Genomic DNA, 19,444 nt, shown 5'->3' with positions numbered 1-19,444 from the left:
AGGGGAGAGAGTGACCTGCAGGGACTGTCAGCTCCGACAGGAGGAGACACTCTTATCTCTTATAGGTTATCGTCACACTGTTAAAATAATCGCCTATGTTATTTTTTGTCAAAATTGTGTTTTTTTGCCTAAATCATCTCCTCATGACGCCGGCCACCTATGGTAAAATCGCCTACATCCTCAGTTGATCAGAGCATGTGATTTTAACCCTTTAAGGTAATGGCCTATGTCAAGTGTGTGACTTAAGCGGATTTATTATGCCTAAGTCGAAATAAAATGTGATGTGACTTAAGCAATTTTTTGAACATGACTTTGCGACTTAAGCAAGATATGGTAACACTTTATTTTGAAGGTGTCTACATAAGAGTGACGTGAGCGTGTCATAAACATGACATGGGATGTGTCATGAACATTAATGACACTTTCAAGTTACATTAATGCTCATGATACTTGCCATGTCATGTTTGAGCTCCTTCTCAAAGATTAAAAAAGATGGTTTGTGATTAGAGAATTTGGATCTGTGTATATGGTATTTTGCAAGTAGAAGATTAGGTTGATAATGAAAAATTGATCTTTGTTGTTCATAGGTTAGGAGAGGAACCCAAACAGTACATTTATATGTAAGAGAGACGCCAGATCAAATATTCTGGGAAATGAATGTACAGACATCTTGCCAGAACATAAAAAAGGACAGGACCAGAACAAATGACAAATATCTGCTTCACATTGTTTGCAGAATGAGCAGTCCACCTCAATGTCCTTTTTGTATCTACATAGAAATAAACTGCAGGGATAAAACCTATGAATCATTTTAAAATACACTTCTTTAATCTTATTTAAAACCAGAAATTTAGAAGGAAGGCACCAGATTTTCTTCGAGTTCAAGTAATTTTAATTTAGAAAAGGAATATAGAAATACTAATGTTCCTTTGACAGTTAACACAAACTGGTTATTATATTCAGCCTTATTTATATTTCAGGTTTGAGGTATATATCTTTACATAGGCCTATATATTTTTCAGTCCCAGTAAAATCATTAATTTAGATGTATTTCAACTGGCTGAATATAGTATACAGTATATGCATATGACTGTCTGAATAGTCTATATTTAATCGGTCTGCTAAGATTACAACTATGATGACCAATTTCACTTTGAAAAATAACATTAACTAATGCTGGAGATGACTCAATCTTACTTTCATTTATATAAGTATATATGTATAAATCAGCTCCCTGGATATTCTGGACCATTCTGAAAGGGGGTCCCTCTCCTCCTCCCTCCATTTACTTTGCAGCTCAGAGTCTCTTTTGAGTGTGTTATTATGTTTATAAATGTGTTATTATGTTTATAAATGTTTATAAATGTGTGAGCTTGCAGTGTTAAGTAACTCCAAACAGCGCTCCTCTTCCTCTCTGTCTCAGAGTCTGACTCTGAGTCATGTGACTGCAGCTCACAGCACAGGGCACAGAGCATAGACGTATACATGTATATGTCTATATATACATGCATATGTCTATGGGAGGGAGGAGGGAGGGGCAGAGTGAGCATGAGCTAGGTGAGTGAGAGGAGCAGTGTTTGCACATGCACAACCACTATGCTTCACAGGAGTTGTGAACTGAACGTATAGAAAAACTGAAAATTATCGATCTCATCAAGCAAATATCATTCAATACCAATACCAACGTAGGTATCGATACTATCAATATTTTGTATCGATCCGCCCACCACAAGCAAGGAGAAGAGCCAAACTATCTTATCTCCCTTCTGTTATATATGGATAATTATAATGCTGTGTAGAGTAAATGTGACTTTCCACCTTGCTGCTGATTTTGTAATCTTTTTCTCATAGATGTTCACTGGCACAGTTTGGGTTTTCAGCTGTCATGTTTAGACGTGGTAACTCTTAGCTACACACCTATGAGGACAACACACACACACACACACACACACACACACACACACCCTCACACACATTGTGTAGAAGAAACATGGTGAACAGCTGTTGTTATTAGTAACTGGCCAAAAGAATTGTTGTCGATCCGTCCATTTTCTGTACAGGGACAGGCTTAGCCCAAGACAAATAAAATGTAAACTTTTATAGTGTTCCTGGCTCACTCTAACTGACTTCCTGCCAGAATTATGTTATTCTGGGACCAGATCTGCATCATTTTACCTGTGACCGAAAATAAAGGCCGGTATAGAGACCTAACTTTATCTCCAGTGTGTGTTTGCTCTTGGGCTTCCAATCTACGACCCAGAGTGAATGTTTACACTTCTGTCTCTTTCTCCTACTTGCCCTTCTACACCGTCCTCCTCTCCCTACTTGCTCCCATTCACAATCTCCTCTATCAACCCCACACTCCCCCTCTTCTCTCATTTCCATACTGGTGTAGCTGTCTCCTTCTACCTCCTTTCTATCCATTTTACACCCGCTTATAGAAAGCAGCGCAAGGGTATCGCTATACAGGCCGTATACCCCACTCTGTTAAATGTTGACGTAATTATATTTTAACATTAAGGCAAAAAAAAAAAAAAAGGCTACACGTTGTGGTCTTAAAAGCCTAATTTCCGTGTGTACCTGAATGCAGCACGAGCAGATTGCGCAATTCTGAGGAGAAATGACGCCCAAATACCAAAGACACTTTCACTTCCTAAAACTAAACGCTTCCACGGCACACCGTGCACACACACCGACCTGATGAGCATTTGTGACACAAGAGTTTCTTTTTATTTTAGTTTCGTTTGGCTTTATTTTGCCAGTTCAGTGTTTACAGCACATTGGTGTGGAAGCAACACAACGGTAGGATTTATTTGTCGCTATCATAGACTGTATATCAATAAGGTGTAGTGTTGTGTTTCTACTGGAGCACAGGGATATATACATAACAAACACCGCTGACATGCCTTTCTGTCCTGATGGCGTTATTTCAACATCTGTAACTCTGAGTTAGTTGTTCTTTCGACACATCTGCCGTGCTGAACTCAGAGACAGAGGAATTGTATTAGCTTTGACATTGACAAAGGAGTGCCACTGGCAGTTGGTGTGTGGTTTTAAATTAAACAAACCTGTTCTTCTTCCCCGAAGCGAATCATTTAAACAAAATAGGAACTACTGCAAGATTTAGGAAACCGCTATGGCACCAAAAATTGAGATTTATGAAGACTACAAACACTGCTCATTATTTAAAAATCAATCAGGTTAAGACCTAGTCTATTTGTAGCGTGAACTTTTTAAAATCATAACTTTGTAAACAACTTTTTTTAAGCCAATCAAGCCAACTTCTTGTGATGAGATTTTATTTATGTGTTCGTTGTATTTGATACTTTTTTTGTGCAAAACTGCTTGGCCTGTTCATCAGCAGATGATCTATTCTTGCACCTGATTCAGAGCATGTGTTTATCCAATTATAAAAAAGTTATAGACTTCAAACCTCAAAACACAATTAGAGATTCATGCAAGTTTCACTGGGTATGTGAGTCCAGTGAGTGCCTGGTGGTTATTCTGTGCTTACTATTCACTGAAGTTGACCAAAAAGTTGCTTATATTTCTTATATGAATTACAAAAACATGTTAGATGCAATCAGGGACATGCTATCAATAAGAAATGGCAATTTATATCGAAGAAATTCATTAGGAAACCATTTTTACATATACAAATTTGTCTGTGACAGGGCCTGACATTTTAGGGGTTAAATTTGTATAAAAATGGGACATATTAAAAAAATGACAGCATGCTGAGATGGCCTGATATGTGTTTCTCATAGTTTAAAGATTCTTTTTTTTTGGCATTTTTGTTGCTTTATTTATAGTGACAGAGTGAAAGGGGGTGATAGAGGGGAAGACATGCGGCAAAGGGAGCTAAGGGTTAGGGTTAGGGTTAGCTCTACCGGTGTGAGCCACCGGGACGGCCGTTTCTCATAGTTTAACATGTCATCCATATGACTAAGTGTTCAGATTCAACTATAAGATCTTTTTTTCCTCAAGATTTTTTGGAAGTGGAAATGTACGTTTCTGGTTAAAAGTCCCTACTACATCTGTGATATGAATATGAAGACTATCTCTTGAATGATTATTTGATGATACCTAAAGACAGTTACCAGTTAGCAGTTGATCTGTTATGTCATCTGTAATCCCAAACAGGTTCTGCAGTAAATATGATTTCAGAAGAAGAAGACAAGGTGCCATGCCTTAACATCCTCACCTACCACAGAGAGCTGCTGGTGTCCAGGTTGAGGAGTATTCAGTGCATCCTGGACAACCTGTTGGCCTGTGGCTTCGTCTGTGAAGAAGAAGTTGAGATCATTCAGCAGACAGTCACCAAGAAAGATCAGGCAGGAAAACTAAAGAAAAATCCCCCCCCCCAAAAAAAAAGCATTATCCCTCAAAATCCAAATCCAAAACAAAGTTTTTGAAATAATAACAGATGTTAATTTCTGTGATTTTTTTTCTAGGTACGCAAAATCTTGGAGCTCGTCCAGTGCAAAGGGGAGGAGGCCTGTGAATACCTCATTTACATCATATATAAAGTATATGATGCATACATAGACCTCCAGCCATGGTTGAAAGAGATCAACTACAACCCAAGCAGTGACGTAACGTTGATGACTGTGGTTAACACAGATCCCAGTAAGTATTCCTCTCTAATGCTGTTTTATGCTTCCAAGATGTTCTTTTTTATGCTTCATAGATTAAGTGTACAAGAGGCCCCACGATACGATTTTATCACGATACTTGAGTCACAATACGATATTGCGATACAACATATTGCGATTTAACTGTAACTACATTTTGTGTCCACAAAATTAAATTCAATCAAGAATTGTTTTGTCAAATAAGAGAAAATTCTATTCATCTCACTTCAGTCTTTTTATTTCTCCACAATGAGAGTCAAACCCACAGACTGATCAACAAAGTATTCAGTCAAACTGAACTGAACTGATATCAAACATGTTGGATGACAATAACTGCAACATTTTATTAAACTTTCCTCAACTTTAAGCTTCACTGCTCTCAATGTTTCTGAAGGAAACAGAAAAAAAGCCTGAATTTGCAGCATTATTTCGACAACTTCCTGACACTATATCCTGATGGTGAGCCGTCAGAACGCTGATTATCGATCTTTGGCGGCCATTAGAACAGCGGGGGAAAAAATCTATACAGCTATATTTTCGCTATATTTTGTGCGGCATTTTAATATCAATTCATGGCCACCAAGTATCGATATTTAGCGTTCTGACGGCCGTAGCAGGCTCACTTTTAGGAATACTAGTGCAGTGCCCGTAGGAAGTATGTATTCGTACATTACATAAGTTACCACACCATCCAGCACATACACATTGAACATTGATATTCACTGGAAACTATTCGAATATTATTGAAAAATCTAACCTTGTAGCACACTTTAAAACTGCGAAAGATAGGTAGGCTAAATAGACTTACAGATGAGATGAGTCAGGCGTGGAAATCCAGAGCGAATTGTGTTACTGACCAGGTCAAGTTCCTCCACCTGTCCCTAATGAGGCCTTGTCAAAGGTATGCCTATGTCAATGCAAGTTCTCTGCCCTCATACGCTTCCTGGACCCAGTCTGATGTTATTATCCACATGCTGGAAGAAAAATCTCTGTGATACTTGAATAGAATTTTTAACGGTTTAACAGTAACTTTAAACTTTGTCATCTTGAGAGATGATTTGTTTGCGGCCAAGAATAAAACTAGAAACACAAAAAACCCGCACATCCATTTTAGATTTGATAAAATTTGGCCTAAATGGAAAAACTAAGGTTTCTTTATTGCACTAATACATTGTCTACATCCTCTTAGTCAGCAGGTATTGTGAGAAGTTGAGGCATGACATGAGCCGGGACACCTGCTTCATTATGTCATATGGCCAGAGAGAGGAGACCCGTCTGGAGGACCTATACACTGACACACTGATGGAGCTGTTGAATGACTGCAATGAAAGTTTGGGCTTCTTGGAGACTCTGGATCAGCTCCTAGGAGACCATGCGGTCTTCAATCCCCAAGGAGAAACCATCTATGTGATGGGGGATGCCGGTGTGGGAAAATCCATCCTCCTGCAGAAGCTCCAGAACCTCTGGTCCAAGAAAGAGCTGCAGACAGATGCCATCTTCTTCTTTAAGTTCCGCTGTCGTATGTTTAGCATCTTCAAGGACACAGAACAGATCTCCCTCAGAGACCTTTTGTTCAAATACAACTGCTCCCCAGATCACGATCCAGATGATGAAGTATTTGATTACATTTTGCGCTTCCCTGAGAAGGTTCTCTTTACATTTGATGGCTATGATGAGATTGAGATGAATGACATGATGAATGTTCCTGAAGTGGTGTCACCAGAAGACAAGGCGCACCCCATTCAACTGCTCACAAGCTTGCTTTGTGGGAAACTACTCAAGGGCTCCCAGAAGGTGCTTACCGCCCGGACAGGGACAGAGTTCCAAAGTAGGGTGCTCAGGAAAAAGGTGGCTCTCCGTGGATTTTCTCCAGATCATCTGAAGACCTACATTGATCTGCACTTTAAGGAGCAGGAGCACCGAGAGCTGGTGTCAGTCCAGCTGGATGCTAGCCCCCACCTTTGTGGCCTCTGCTCCACTCCACTCTTCTGCTGGATTGTATTCAAGAGCTTTGGGCACCTGCACACCATGCATGATAGTTTTCATCTGCCTGAAACCTGCATCACACTCACAGGCATCTTCCTACTGCTGTCTGAGGTGTTCCTCAGCCGATCAGCCTCACCTGCACCTGCTCTGCTGAGGAAAAGCACTCGGTGTGCCTCAGACACATTCAGAACAGGGCTCAGGCCTCTCGCTGCATTTGCCAAACTAGCACTTCAGGCTATGGAGAGAGGTAGCTTCATTTGTAGCCAAGAGGAGGTCACTGCGTGTGGCCTGACAGAGGACGACCTGTCTCTGGGCTTTCTTAGACCTGTCAATGAGTATGATTCCAGTGGAAGCCCTGCTACATTTGAAGTTCTCCATATCACCCTCCAGTCTTTCCTGGCAGCATTTGCTCTGGTGTTGGATGAGGAGGCTGCTGCTAGCTCCATCCTCAAGTTCTTCACAGAGTGCAGCAGGAAAAAAGAATTTTCCTGTCTGCCCTTTGACTTCTGCATCAGTGGCTCTGCAAAGTCCAGTGAAAAGAAGCCATTTGCAACTAACGAACACCTTCAGTTCACTAATCTGTTCTTGTGTGGACTGCTGTCCAAGGCTAACACCGGCCTGATGGAGCATCTGGTATCTCCTGTGTCATTAAAGAAAAAACGAGTCTTACTAAAATCGTACCTTTCCACCAGCGTAAAGTCCCATCTCCATGGCTTACCCCACTACAAAAGTGAAGAGGGCAGGAAAGTTCATGTTTTGCCCAACTTCCTGTGGATGCTAAGGTGCATCTTTGAGACAGGAAGCAAAGACATTGCTCAGATGACAGCAAAAGGCATCACGGCTGGCCTCATCAAGCTGGGTTACTGTGACGTGTACTCAGGTGACTGTACGGCCATCAACTTTGTACTGCAGCACCGTCAGAAGCTCCTGGGAGTTGACATGGACAACAACAACATCAGCGACTATGGAGTGAAGCAGCTGAAGCCCTCCTTTTGTAAGATGACAGTAGTCAGGTAAAGAATATAAATAATAATTTTAACCACCCTCTAATCTCAATTGAGGGATATTTGATTGATTTTTATGTCATAATTTACATAACTCATTCAACCAAACGCTGATCTAAGTGCTTGTGTTCAGACTGAGCGTCAACCACCTGTCTGACAGCAGCATTGAGGTTCTTGCTGAGGAGCTGTGCAAGCACAAAGTTGTGGAGGTGTTGGGGTGAGTAAACATTTCAGTTGTTTCCGTCTATCTAAAACTAAACAGTCTGCATTGCAATCATTCTCAAGTTACAGATTCAGATAGGTAAGGTTAAGATTAAGTAACAACAAGGACACTCTGTTACACATTTTGCATTTAGAATCCTAATTATTATACATACTAACTACTTGATTTACAGGTGTGGAAACAGTAGCCCTGTATTCTGTTAGGACTCTCACAAAGCGTGTGCTTTCTTTATTCATTTGTGTTCATGGTTCATAGTTTTGGATAAAAGTTAATGAAGGTTGAGCAGATGTTTTCAGATTTGTGAGTTCTGAGTCTTATAATAGGTTATAAGAGGTTATAATAGCTTTGTTTTTTTCATTAGTTTAAGTTTTAACTTCATTGAAATTTATTTTTTCCAAATTCAGTTAGTTTTAATTAGTTTTTACAGTGTGTTTGCTAGTTTTAATTATTTTTATTTTTTGGAAAATGCTTAGTTTAAGTTTAGTTTTTATTAGTTTTAGTGTTTTTTGTAATGGGGTATTTGTTGGGTGCCAGATTCAATAAGGTCAAGATTCAATAAATCTTGCCTTTATTTCCTTTGTCTGATCCATCTCAGCCCCAATAAGTTTATTAAGTCAGAAAAACCAAATAGATGAAATAGATTTCATATCAACCAAAAAGGTTTATGTCTGAAAAAAGTTGACAAAGACGAAAACTAAGCACATTTTCACTATACTTTTAAATCTGTGTATCATTCGTTCTTTCCATTTTCAATTGGCAATCAAAAATCAAGTAATGAAAAATTGACTGGTTATTTTGTTATTTGTTTTCTATTATAACACAAAAAACAAGAAAAATGCTTGTTTTATCATATTTCAATATTAGGCTCAGATCAAAAATACGAAATGGAAAAACAGGCACCAGGACTGAATTTTATTTTAATATTTAATTGGTCTGGTTTACGCGACCCGGAAGTTTGACTGCGGTCAAGTGAGCCGTCATTCGCTTCTCCATAGTCAAACCAGCCATCCCTATATAATAATAATAATAATAATAATAATATATAATGTAGTGTGCCCGTATTGTGATATTTATGGTAAATTCATTGAAACTGCTCAGAGCGAGCTGACATGAAGGATAAACACTTTACTGTCATTCTTTCTCACTTTTTTTCAGTATAAAACTCTTACCTGCAGAGAGGAGATGAATGATTTTTTTTATTGATAAAACGCATTTGAATATAGACTGTACAGTAAAATATTACATTATATAAAAAATTATTAAAATTAAAATGTCTGGTCCAGTCACTAATTCAACTTCTAGAGGACCTCAGGTATATTCTCACAAACATACAGGACGTCTCACTGTGGAATATCAGTTTAAAATGCACTGAATATTTTCTGTACAGTAAATATTCAAGTGCATTTTATGAATTTTAAAATAATAAACGTCGACACAACTAAAACATCTTTGGCGCGACGCAATTTAGTTTTTTCACATGGTGTGTTTATGTAAAGTTAATACTTCATCTCCTATCTGCTGGTAAGAGTTTTATACTGAAAAAAAGTGAGAAAGAATGACAGTAAAGTGTTTATCCTTCATGTCAGCTCGCTTGGAGCGGTTTCAATGAATTTACCATAAATATCACAATACGGACACACTACATTATATATTATTATTATTATTATTATTATTATTATATAGGGGCTGCTGGTTTGACTACGGAGAAGAGAATGACGGCTAACTTGACCGCAGTAAAACTTCCAGGTCACGTAAACCCGACCAATTAAATATTAAAATCAAATTCAGTCCTGGTGCCCGTTTTTCCATTTCATATTTTTGATCTGAGCCTAATATTGAAATATGAAAAAACAAGCTTTTTTTTTTTTTCGTTTTTTGTGTTATAATAAAAAACAAATAACAAAATAACCAGTCAATTTTTCATTATTTGATTTCTGATTGCACATTGAAAATGGAAAGAACAAATGATACATGAATTTACATGGATTCTTTTAGTTAGTTTAAGTTAGTTTTGTAACCACACAATACAGTTTCAGTTAGTTATCGTTTTTATTTTCATTTCAGTTAACAAAAATGTTTTTTCAATTTTAGTTTTCGTTATTTCGTTAGTTTTCGTTTACTATAATAACCTTATGTTGTAGCAGTAGGAACATGCAGTGCAGGGAATTTTTTTTTTCCTCAGTGTGAAACAGAATTGTTTAACCTTAATTTGTATTTTTGTCCTCAGGCTTTACAATAATCACATCACAGATGTTGGAGCCAAGCTAGTTGCTCAGATACTTGAGGAATGCCCAAAGCTGCGAATGTTAAAGTATGTTTCTAACTTGTACTTGTATATAAAATAAGAAATGATAATAATTATAATCACTGTAATATGAATATGTCATGGTCTTATGTCTCTTAAATTGATGTTGACGTAACTCTGTGTTTAGGATTGGTAAAAACAAGATCACTAGTGTCGGTGGGAGGTACTTGGCCAGCGGGATTCAGAGGAGCACTTCTATATTTGACGTGGGGTGAGACTTCACTGTTGTTTTAGATAAACTAATGCAGAATATTCTTGTCTGAGTGTGCTCATAAGGCAGTGGCAGGATTTATGGAAGAATGTCTCAGATGGTGACAAAATAGTTGTTTTGTCACTGTCTGTCAAGTGACGCAAAACAAGCTATGCTATCTTGAAACAAACAAACAAACAAACAAACAAATGATTATTTAAATTTGATTATTGAACCTAAATTGGACAAACCAATAGATTACGTCCATAAAAATCTGTGTATCATTCATTCTTTCCATTTTCAATTGGCAATCAAAAATCAAATAATGAAAAATTGACTGGTTATTTTGTTATTTGTTTTTCATTACAACACAAAAAACGAACAAATTGCTTGTTTTTTCATATTTCAATATTAGGCTCAGATCAAAAATACGAAATGGAAAAACGGGCACCAGGAATGATTTTGATTTTAATATTTAATTGGCCGGGTTTACGTGACCCGGAAGTTCCCAGTGAGCCGTCATTTGCTTCTCCATAGTCAAACCAGCCGTCCCTATATAATAATAATAATAATAATAATAATGATATATAATGTAGTGACCCGTATTGTGATATTTATGGTAAATTCATTGAGACTGCTCAGAGCGAGCTGACATGAAGGATAAACACTTTACTGTCATTCTTTCTCACTTTTTTCAGTATAAAACTCTCTTACCAGCAGAGAGGAGATGAAGCATTAACTTTACATGAACACATCACGTGAAATAATCAAATTGCGTCGCGCCGAAAATGTATTTGTTGTTTCGACGTGCGGTTTTCAGTTTTCAGAATAAAGTGTTACACAACCAGGCCCAAATACCAGATAAATGTGGAAAAAAGATGAATTGCATGATATTCACAAAACTGTTCACTGTGGATTTTTTTAAATGCTCCTTTGGATATAGACTGTAAAGTAAAATATTACATTATATTAAAAAATAATTTAAATTAAAATGTCTGTTTCCAGCAGGTTTCCAGCCACACAAACTTACAGGACGTTTCACTGTGGAATATCAGTTTAAAATGTACTTGAATATTTACTGTACAGTAAATATTCAAGTGCATATTATTATTTATTTACCAACACGGGCGCACTACATTATATAGGGATGGCTGGTTTGACTACGAATGACGGCTCACTGTGTGTGTGTGTGTGTGTGTGTGTGTGTGTGTGTGTGTGTGTGTGTGTGTGTGTGTGTGTGTGTGTGTGTGTGTGTGTGTGTGTGTGTGTGTGTGTGTGTGTGTGTGTGTGTGTGTGTGCGTGTTTGAAAAAATGTGAAAACAAAGCATGCAAACCTCTCTTGGAAACACTGATTGCCCTTTGTGTTTGTATGCTTCCTTCCTGATGTGGCTCGGTTGACAGTTTTGATATTATTGCAGAATGTGGGGGAACAGCATTGGTGATGAGGGAGCTGAAGCATTTGCAGAAGCTTTGAGACACCACCCAAGCCTTACCAACCTCAGGTGAGATGGCAGAAACCTGCAAAGACAAAAAAAAAAAAACCCTATGTAATCGAAGATACTACTGCCTCTTGGGTGAGGAGAATAAATCAAAGTGATGTTCCTTTTAATTTTCTTTATTAACAGACATCAAATAAACTGCCTAGGTACAGCGGGAGAATCAATTTGTCAAATTGAGAACTGCTAAAGGTCCCGTCATCAATTTCCAGTCCCGATTCTCTGATTCCCTGGGTGTAGTCTCGGTATTTAACCCATATGTAAATAAGCTTTCCTGAATATTCATATCTTATGTGAAGAACATGTGTGAGCTTTATGCTATACATTTAGACCTTAAAAGGAGATGATCCATACTGTTTAGATTACGCTCCCAAGCGCCCTTCATTGTTGACGTTATATACATCCCTGTACTAGGCTGTGATGTCTCTACGCTATGGCATAATTTCTGATGCTGACTTTTACACACTCACAAGACTAGGCCTGCAACATGGATATCTATCCTTAACTTATAGCAGAAGACTTATAATTAAAATTACCAAAAATTATACCACACCTACTGATTTAAACTCATTGAGTAACTCTTGTTTCTGTATTCTAGTCTCTCAGCCAATGGCATCACATCTAACGGTGGGAAGTGCCTGGCAGAAGCACTGAAAGAGAACAGTGTCCTCAGGATATTCTGGTAGGCAGCTTGCTCACTGTGAACCAAGTGATTTTTACAGATCTACCAGAAGTACTCTTTGTATAGAAGTCCATGTCTGTGCTGTTGTAGGTTAGTGCAGAATGAGCTGACTGATGATGCAGCTTCACACTTGGCTGACTACGTACGTGCAAACACAGGCTTAACCCACCTCTGGTAAAGAAAACACACACATGAACACACTGTATTTACTCATGATGTGACTGTGGATGAGACCTGTTGAATATATTGATTGTCTAACATATTTGTTTGCAGGTTAATCAGCAACCAATTGACTGTGGTTGGGATCAGACACCTGGCTGAGGCTCTGACTCACAACACAGCACTCAAAGAGATATGGTGAGGAGCAGCTTTAATCCAGTGACTTTTTCTGGTTCTATGGTGTGGACCAACTGTTTTGAAAGATTTGCAGTATAGTAGCTTTCGGCCTTGGGTAAAAAACAATGTTAGCCATTTATCAGAATAATAGAAGATTTCAGAAAAAAACAGACCAAAAGGACTCAGTTTTATGAAGTCAGCCATGTAACATTGCTGAACAGCAGCTACATTGCTCATAAAGTTTGAATATTTTTCTTTACCTCCCTCCATGAAATGATTGTGATTGTGACAATGTGATTTAGTATTATATTGCAGATCTTGTCTGAAAACAAAATTATTCCAACTTTATGGGCGACGGTGTATAACAGGAGAGAAAAGACTTAAAGTCAGTAAACTGATGGCAATATTTACGATGTCAGTTATGCTAACATTAGCCAGCATAAGCCCTTAAGCATACCAGATAAAGTAAGGCAGAGGCTGCAAAACTTCTATCTTGCTTATATTCAACTTTTCATCATAGAGGAACATTTTTATTTTGCCTTGCAAAAGTTATATGGTCTAGCCTTGTTGATGTTAATGTTTAAACGCAGCATGTAAAACCTTACGAGGCTGCATGGGGGGCGGGGGGGACGTCTTAATGTCAATTGTAAACCAATTGGGTTTTATTATTTAAGATAGGATAGCTGGTAGGAGGGGCAAAGGGGGCTGGATTTTCAAACCGTTTTATTGGTTGATAGTAGTGTTGGGATAACGAAGCTTCGTGAAGCATTTGCTTTATCTACAGAGCCCATTAGATGGTGCTCTTTGTTCAACAAAGGGCTGAAAACACACTCGATTACAATTGCTGAAGCCTTTTTTTTTCTCAAGCCATGACCGCCATCTAGTGGGGTCAAAAAATAAAGCAAATGCTTCACGAAGCTTTGTTGACACTAGTTGATAGTTACTAAGCACCTATAATCGATATTTTTATGATGACAATCAAATGACATTATGAAAAATGTCGCTCGTATCATCACTGTCCGCTGGATCTGCTGCTCTTCAGCATGACAGAGCTTCACAGAGAGTTTCAGCTCATTGTTTAGCTGTTTGACCCACAACTTTAGCTTCTCTCTCACAGCTCATAGCTCCTTTTCAGCTTCAGCAGGCAGCTGCTTTTAGAAAAAAATACTCTAAGTCACTGTGCACTACCTGCTCAGCAGCAAACAGTGGAAAGACACAGTTAGAGACCAGCTGGTGAACAGAGTGGAGCATTTAGCAGCAAAAGAGAGATATTTCCTTCAGGGAATGATAGACACCACAACAGAGATAAAAGAGAAATAATGTTGGCATTACATTTAGTCTGTAAACTGCTGGTTGTATAAAACAGCTATTGGCTAACAACTTCAACATATCAGCTTAATTCACAACGCTAATATATTAGCGTTGTGTTTGCTTCGCCCCAGGGGGCCAAAAAAGTTATTACAGGTTTAGTTTATAATATTGGTAACAACAATACCTCAAATACTGTTATTAATGGAGTTTTTATGACAACAATATCTAGTGGCAAAAGCAGGATAGTGAAATATCTCTCACCTATTGTCCAGTCATGGTACCATGTGATGTCACCCTCTACAGAGACACTCTTTCATTCCAACAGTCGGCCCTTCAACTGGTGACTGAATTCATGTTAATGTATACTACCTGACAAAGCCTAACTGCAGTAACTTTGCAAAGGGTTAAACTGAGAAAAACTGCTTTAAAGATTTTTAACGTTTTTTAACTGGCCAGCCAAATAGCTTATAAGTAGGTAAGTGATAAGACATTTATTTCTACATGTATTGATGATGTCATTTTTATGCTCAAAAATCATGATGACCTTTGACACTAAAAATGTAGTTACTGCACAGGTTTTGCTGTAAAAGGATCTAATAGTAATGCAAAACCAGAGTGCAGTAACTACAATGTTGTTGTCTTCTTTCAGCTTTTATATTTTGTTTTCAGTGAATAAACATGTTCAAATTGATTTTGTTATAAGTCTATTTAAAAGTCTTTAACAACTAAAGTAAAGTAATGTTATATTTTAGTCTTAATATAATTTTATCTCACTTTTTTACTTAATTACTATTAGATAATAATTTCCCTATCAAATAAACATAATTTATGTTTTTCTTGTCGTCACTATTCAACACAATGAAGAAATACAAAGCTACACTATCACAGTCAAAACAGAACAATTACTGCCTCCTGCTTTGGTTTTATCTTTAAATTAGTATAATTATCCAAAGCAGACCGCGGTAAGTGCAATTACTGCTGTCTGCTTTGGTTTTGAGTTGGACTTTGTAGTTACTGCAATTTTTATATGATTATTTCTCTGAAATGAAGCAAAATTTAAATTTTAAACTTTTTCACGTGATAAAACAGACATCAGGGAGTTCATTTTTAGTTGTAACTCAATTTCAACCAAAAATGTAGTTACTGCAGTGAGGCTTTGTAGGGCAGTATACAAAAGGACAATGTGGGTGGGAATTGATAAACATAATTATATTTAATGTTCTATTGTAATAATGGTGGTGCATTAGGGAGCTCATATGGTTCTTATGGTTCACTGTCTCTATTAACCCATTCAATCCCACTGGTAACAATAGTGACCGTAAAAATATTTCTTAATTATAAGGCTCTATTCCTGCAGAATATGTCAAACAAAGCTGCCCTGAGCCAATGGATGTTCTCCTCCTCTCAGCATTCATATTGGTATAGTTGTATATTTGATAATGTAGGCCAAAGTCACACTAGAATGTTATTCGAGTGGCAATGTTGGAGACTACCAGTAACAGAATTCTACATTTGTTAATAACTAAAGAGAAATATAATAATTTTTATGACTGCGTTGGAAATTCAGTTAGTCTGGTAACTCTGAAAGAATGAGACAGCCTGATGGGTAAATGGTAGATACAACATCTTATCCCACCAGTCACTATTGTGACCGAACATAAAACACACTTTTTCACCTATTTTTCCATGAAAGTCTTTGGTTGATTATTTCATAGGAGAACTAATGACACATAATTTGGATATTTTCATGTCTGGAAAAAAAAAGGGATTAAATGGGTTAACTGCATATTTGTCACTCACTGGAGTAGCTGTAGAAGGAATAAAGATGACCAACACTTCACAGCATGAATGTGTGTCTGATGGTGTCCGATCATGTCCCTACAGTCTGAAGGGAAACCAGCTCTCTGAGGAGGAAGAGAAACTGTTTGTGGCAGAGAAAAGGCTGCGGTTCCACTGATGCATGCACACTGTTGGCACACTCATTTGGTACAGTATGGTGTGTGATTTCACCTGGGTACAGCTGTTTGGTTATGGGCACTATGATGTCTGACTATAATGAAATGTAAATACTGTATTTTCGTCATTCATTCATTCATTGTGGATGAAACCGTTTTTGCACTGAGGAAACTGATGATTTTACCTTTCGTGTTGCTGATGTTTACAAAATATTTGTCAGTTGACATGACTGTCATGAAAAAGGAAGTGGCAAAACAAAACAGAGCAATGACTTCCTCCTTCACAAAACTTTTTACAGACTTTGGGTACGTCTTTGTATTTGTATGCCACATCTACTCTAACTTTGTTGTATTTATTATGTAACTTGTAGTTTTCCACATAGCTGATTGAATGTAGTGACGTGTACTTCAGCATGAAGAGAGTGAATCCTGTTTACTGTTTGGGTGATAGCTAATTGTACAGAGATATAAAGATATGTTGATAACTTGATTCCAATAAGAATGTAGTCTGTTGCATAAAATCTGTGTTTGAATTCCTCCTGATGCACTGTGTGTGAAAGCTGAGGACAAAACATGGAGCTTAGTTCAATCTTAAGACCTTGTTGCTCTCTTTATTCTCTCTGATCTTTTTCACCCTGTGGATCTTTTTCACAGCAGATAATTTAACTTGCCCTTACAGGCTAAATGCATGTGGAACTTATTAAATGAATTATGGCTAGATGCCACTCAAGTGTTTCAATAATGTACAGCATGACAGTGAGCTGCATGGATGATGGCAGCTCTGAAACTGACACTTATATGGAAGGTTGCAAATGACACTCTTTGTCACCCAATGCTTAACGGGACACTCAGGCAATTTAGTATTACACCTTCATACATAAGGGCACTAACAGAGACACATTTAATAAAAGCAAAATCAAAGTAACAGTTGTTGAGGTTATACTGATTTATAATCCTTAGTATGGGTCAAGTTCCAGAAACACTAGAAACTACATTTTCCACAATGCATTAACCTCCCTTCCTGGTAAATACTGACAGACTTAAAGGTAAAGACTTAAAGGCCTTAAAGGACGTAAAGGTAGTTCAACTATCTGGTATGGGACCACCACCACAATCATTATTAATCACTGACCCCAGACAGTCTTTCTTGAAAGTAAACATTCACTAAGCTCCATGTTTGACAGATTTGCTTTTGGAAAGATAAGTAGAATCATTCTTTAAGAGATTCTACCAGACTAACTGAATTTCCCCTCGGGGATAAATAAAGTAATTTTGATTGATTTTGATAGAATATGAAACTCCTCAGGCTGATTAGACTGCACAAAAATAACATGGCATAAAAATTAAATGAATACAAAGGAATAATTGGTATCCAAAAGATTCACTCTTAATTGCTCTTTGTATGTTGCTCTTTAAGAAAATATAAAAAATAAAGTTCTGTGCAAAAGTCTTAGGCAGGTGTTGAAAAATGTCTTGAAGAATTGATAGAATGGTTTGAAGGCAAAGGGTGGTCACACCAAATATTGATTTGATTTAGATTTTTATTCTGTTCACTCACTTTGCATTTTGTTAATTGATAAAGAATAAACTGATAACATTGCTATTTTTGAAGCATTCTTATTTCACAGCATTTTTTCACACAGTACTGTATTTTTTTACATACAGTATTTTCTGTTTGTTAGGGTTTTCTGTTTGTCACATACACATTTAACAACACCTATTCTCAGTTACATTTCATTGGGTCGTGAATTTGGGCTCAAAACTGGCAAAAATAAACGATGAAAATACTATTTAAGATTTAAAAAACGAGACTGATCTGAAGGTAACTCATACAAGGTTTATGTTAGACTCGATCCTCAGTGGCTCACACACTCCCAGTTCAACATATAAGTCTCCTATTCCCCCCTAAACTTCAGCCAATGTGTCACTGAATCTTTCAAACACTGTATACACTGACTGGATCTGATGGCATAGTTGCAAAATAAATCGTGACACGTTTGTGTCAACACACTGTGTAGGACAGAAGAATATGATCCTGCCCAGCAAAAAACACAGAACAATAAACTGTAAAAGATGTGATGATATGAACGAGTGTTAAACCAATCACAGTGTCTAAATGTTAGTTGCTATCATGCTTTTTGCTACCCCTACAAACTGACTGGAAGAAGGCCATAGCTGAAAGCTTTGAAGAGTTTCAGAGACACCAAATAAGTGGACCAGGAATTTAAACCCCCCAAAACAATCTAACACCACTGAATTTAAGCTTTCCTAAAATCCTAACTTACTGGTTATGGTTTAATCTAATACCAGCCTTTCCTCAGACCTCATCATATTCATCATAAATTGAAAGGTTCTTTTTTGCAATGGGGATGAGTCACTGTGCTATAACAGGCAGCTGTAAAAAACAAAACGAAAAACAAACCAGTCAAAAAACACGAGGACAGATAATTGAATGTTATGTCTATTAATATAATAATGTAAAATCAGTCATGAAAATGATGAGAAGTGATAACTGATTAAAGTGAGAGATAAAGGTAGAGATCAGTCAGACAAATGTTCAGAATTGCTACAAACAGTGAAATAACGAGTTCCTGTCCACACCCTGCAGAGAACAGCTACCTTACTCTGTAGCACCACTGTGTGGGGGGACAATGTATTACATGGCTCAGCTCTCAGCTTTACATACAGTATGATGAAGCAGTAGTCATTAGGGTGTTAGGGTGGATCCCAAAACTCCAAAGCTCACTCAATTCTTTCTTGTGACCAGGAAACAGATGAGAGAAAATGACATGACATAAAAACATATTAAAATGTACTATCACATACTGGATGGACCTTGAAAAGAGTAACGCAATAATTGTTTTGGAATGGCACTCCCATCATTTTTTCAAAAGATTGATTTTTTGATAATAATAACTGTTTAGTCCAAAGAAAATATGAATAATGCTGAGGAGGGACATGCTTTTGTAGAACATCATATATGCTATTGCTCACCTGCATAACATTCCTACAGTCCTCAATACAACTTTCAATACGCCACTTTCATGTAATATGGGATTGTAGGTATTAATTAGTTAATCAGTTAATTCATCAAGTCACATCACCATTGTAACTATCATCTTACATATAATCATTACTAACTTTATTCATTACAATCTTCCTCATATTGACCCTTTGATGCACAACATGGGTCTAAAGTGACCCAACTAAGTTTTTAAATTATATATCTTTGCAATAAATTAATTTCATCATTTAGTATTGCAGGTTTTCCTCAAATAACTTGTTTTTGATCATCATACATCCTAATTTTTGACCCATGTTG

The 19,444-nt window shown here is 37.3% G+C and overlaps 1 protein-coding gene across 1 annotated transcript; it reads left to right on the top strand.

Annotated features, from left to right (window-relative positions):
* The first annotated feature begins 2,671 nt into the window (after nucleotides 1-2,671).
* Nucleotides 2,672-17,706, top strand: nod1 (nucleotide-binding oligomerization domain containing 1). The gene is made up of 12 exons (XM_059340267.1): nucleotides 2,672-2,802; nucleotides 4,144-4,334; nucleotides 4,455-4,629; nucleotides 5,824-7,633; nucleotides 7,758-7,841; nucleotides 10,075-10,158; nucleotides 10,280-10,363; nucleotides 11,761-11,844; nucleotides 12,437-12,520; nucleotides 12,611-12,694; nucleotides 12,794-12,877; nucleotides 16,052-17,706. Exons 2-12 carry the CDS (start codon nucleotides 4,158-4,160, stop codon nucleotides 16,122-16,124), a joined length of 2,823 nt encoding a protein of 940 aa, XP_059196250.1. The 5' UTR covers nucleotides 2,672-2,802; nucleotides 4,144-4,157; the 3' UTR covers nucleotides 16,125-17,706.
* Nucleotides 17,707-19,444: the final 1,738 nt, after the last annotated feature.

Source organism: Centropristis striata, chromosome 8 (assembly GCF_030273125.1).
Source record: "Centropristis striata isolate RG_2023a ecotype Rhode Island chromosome 8, C.striata_1.0, whole genome shotgun sequence".
Taxonomy (NCBI): domain Eukaryota; kingdom Metazoa; phylum Chordata; class Actinopteri; order Perciformes; family Serranidae; genus Centropristis; species Centropristis striata.
Note: the sequence above shows the minus strand (reverse complement) of the source record. Positions and strands in the feature narration are given on the sequence as shown.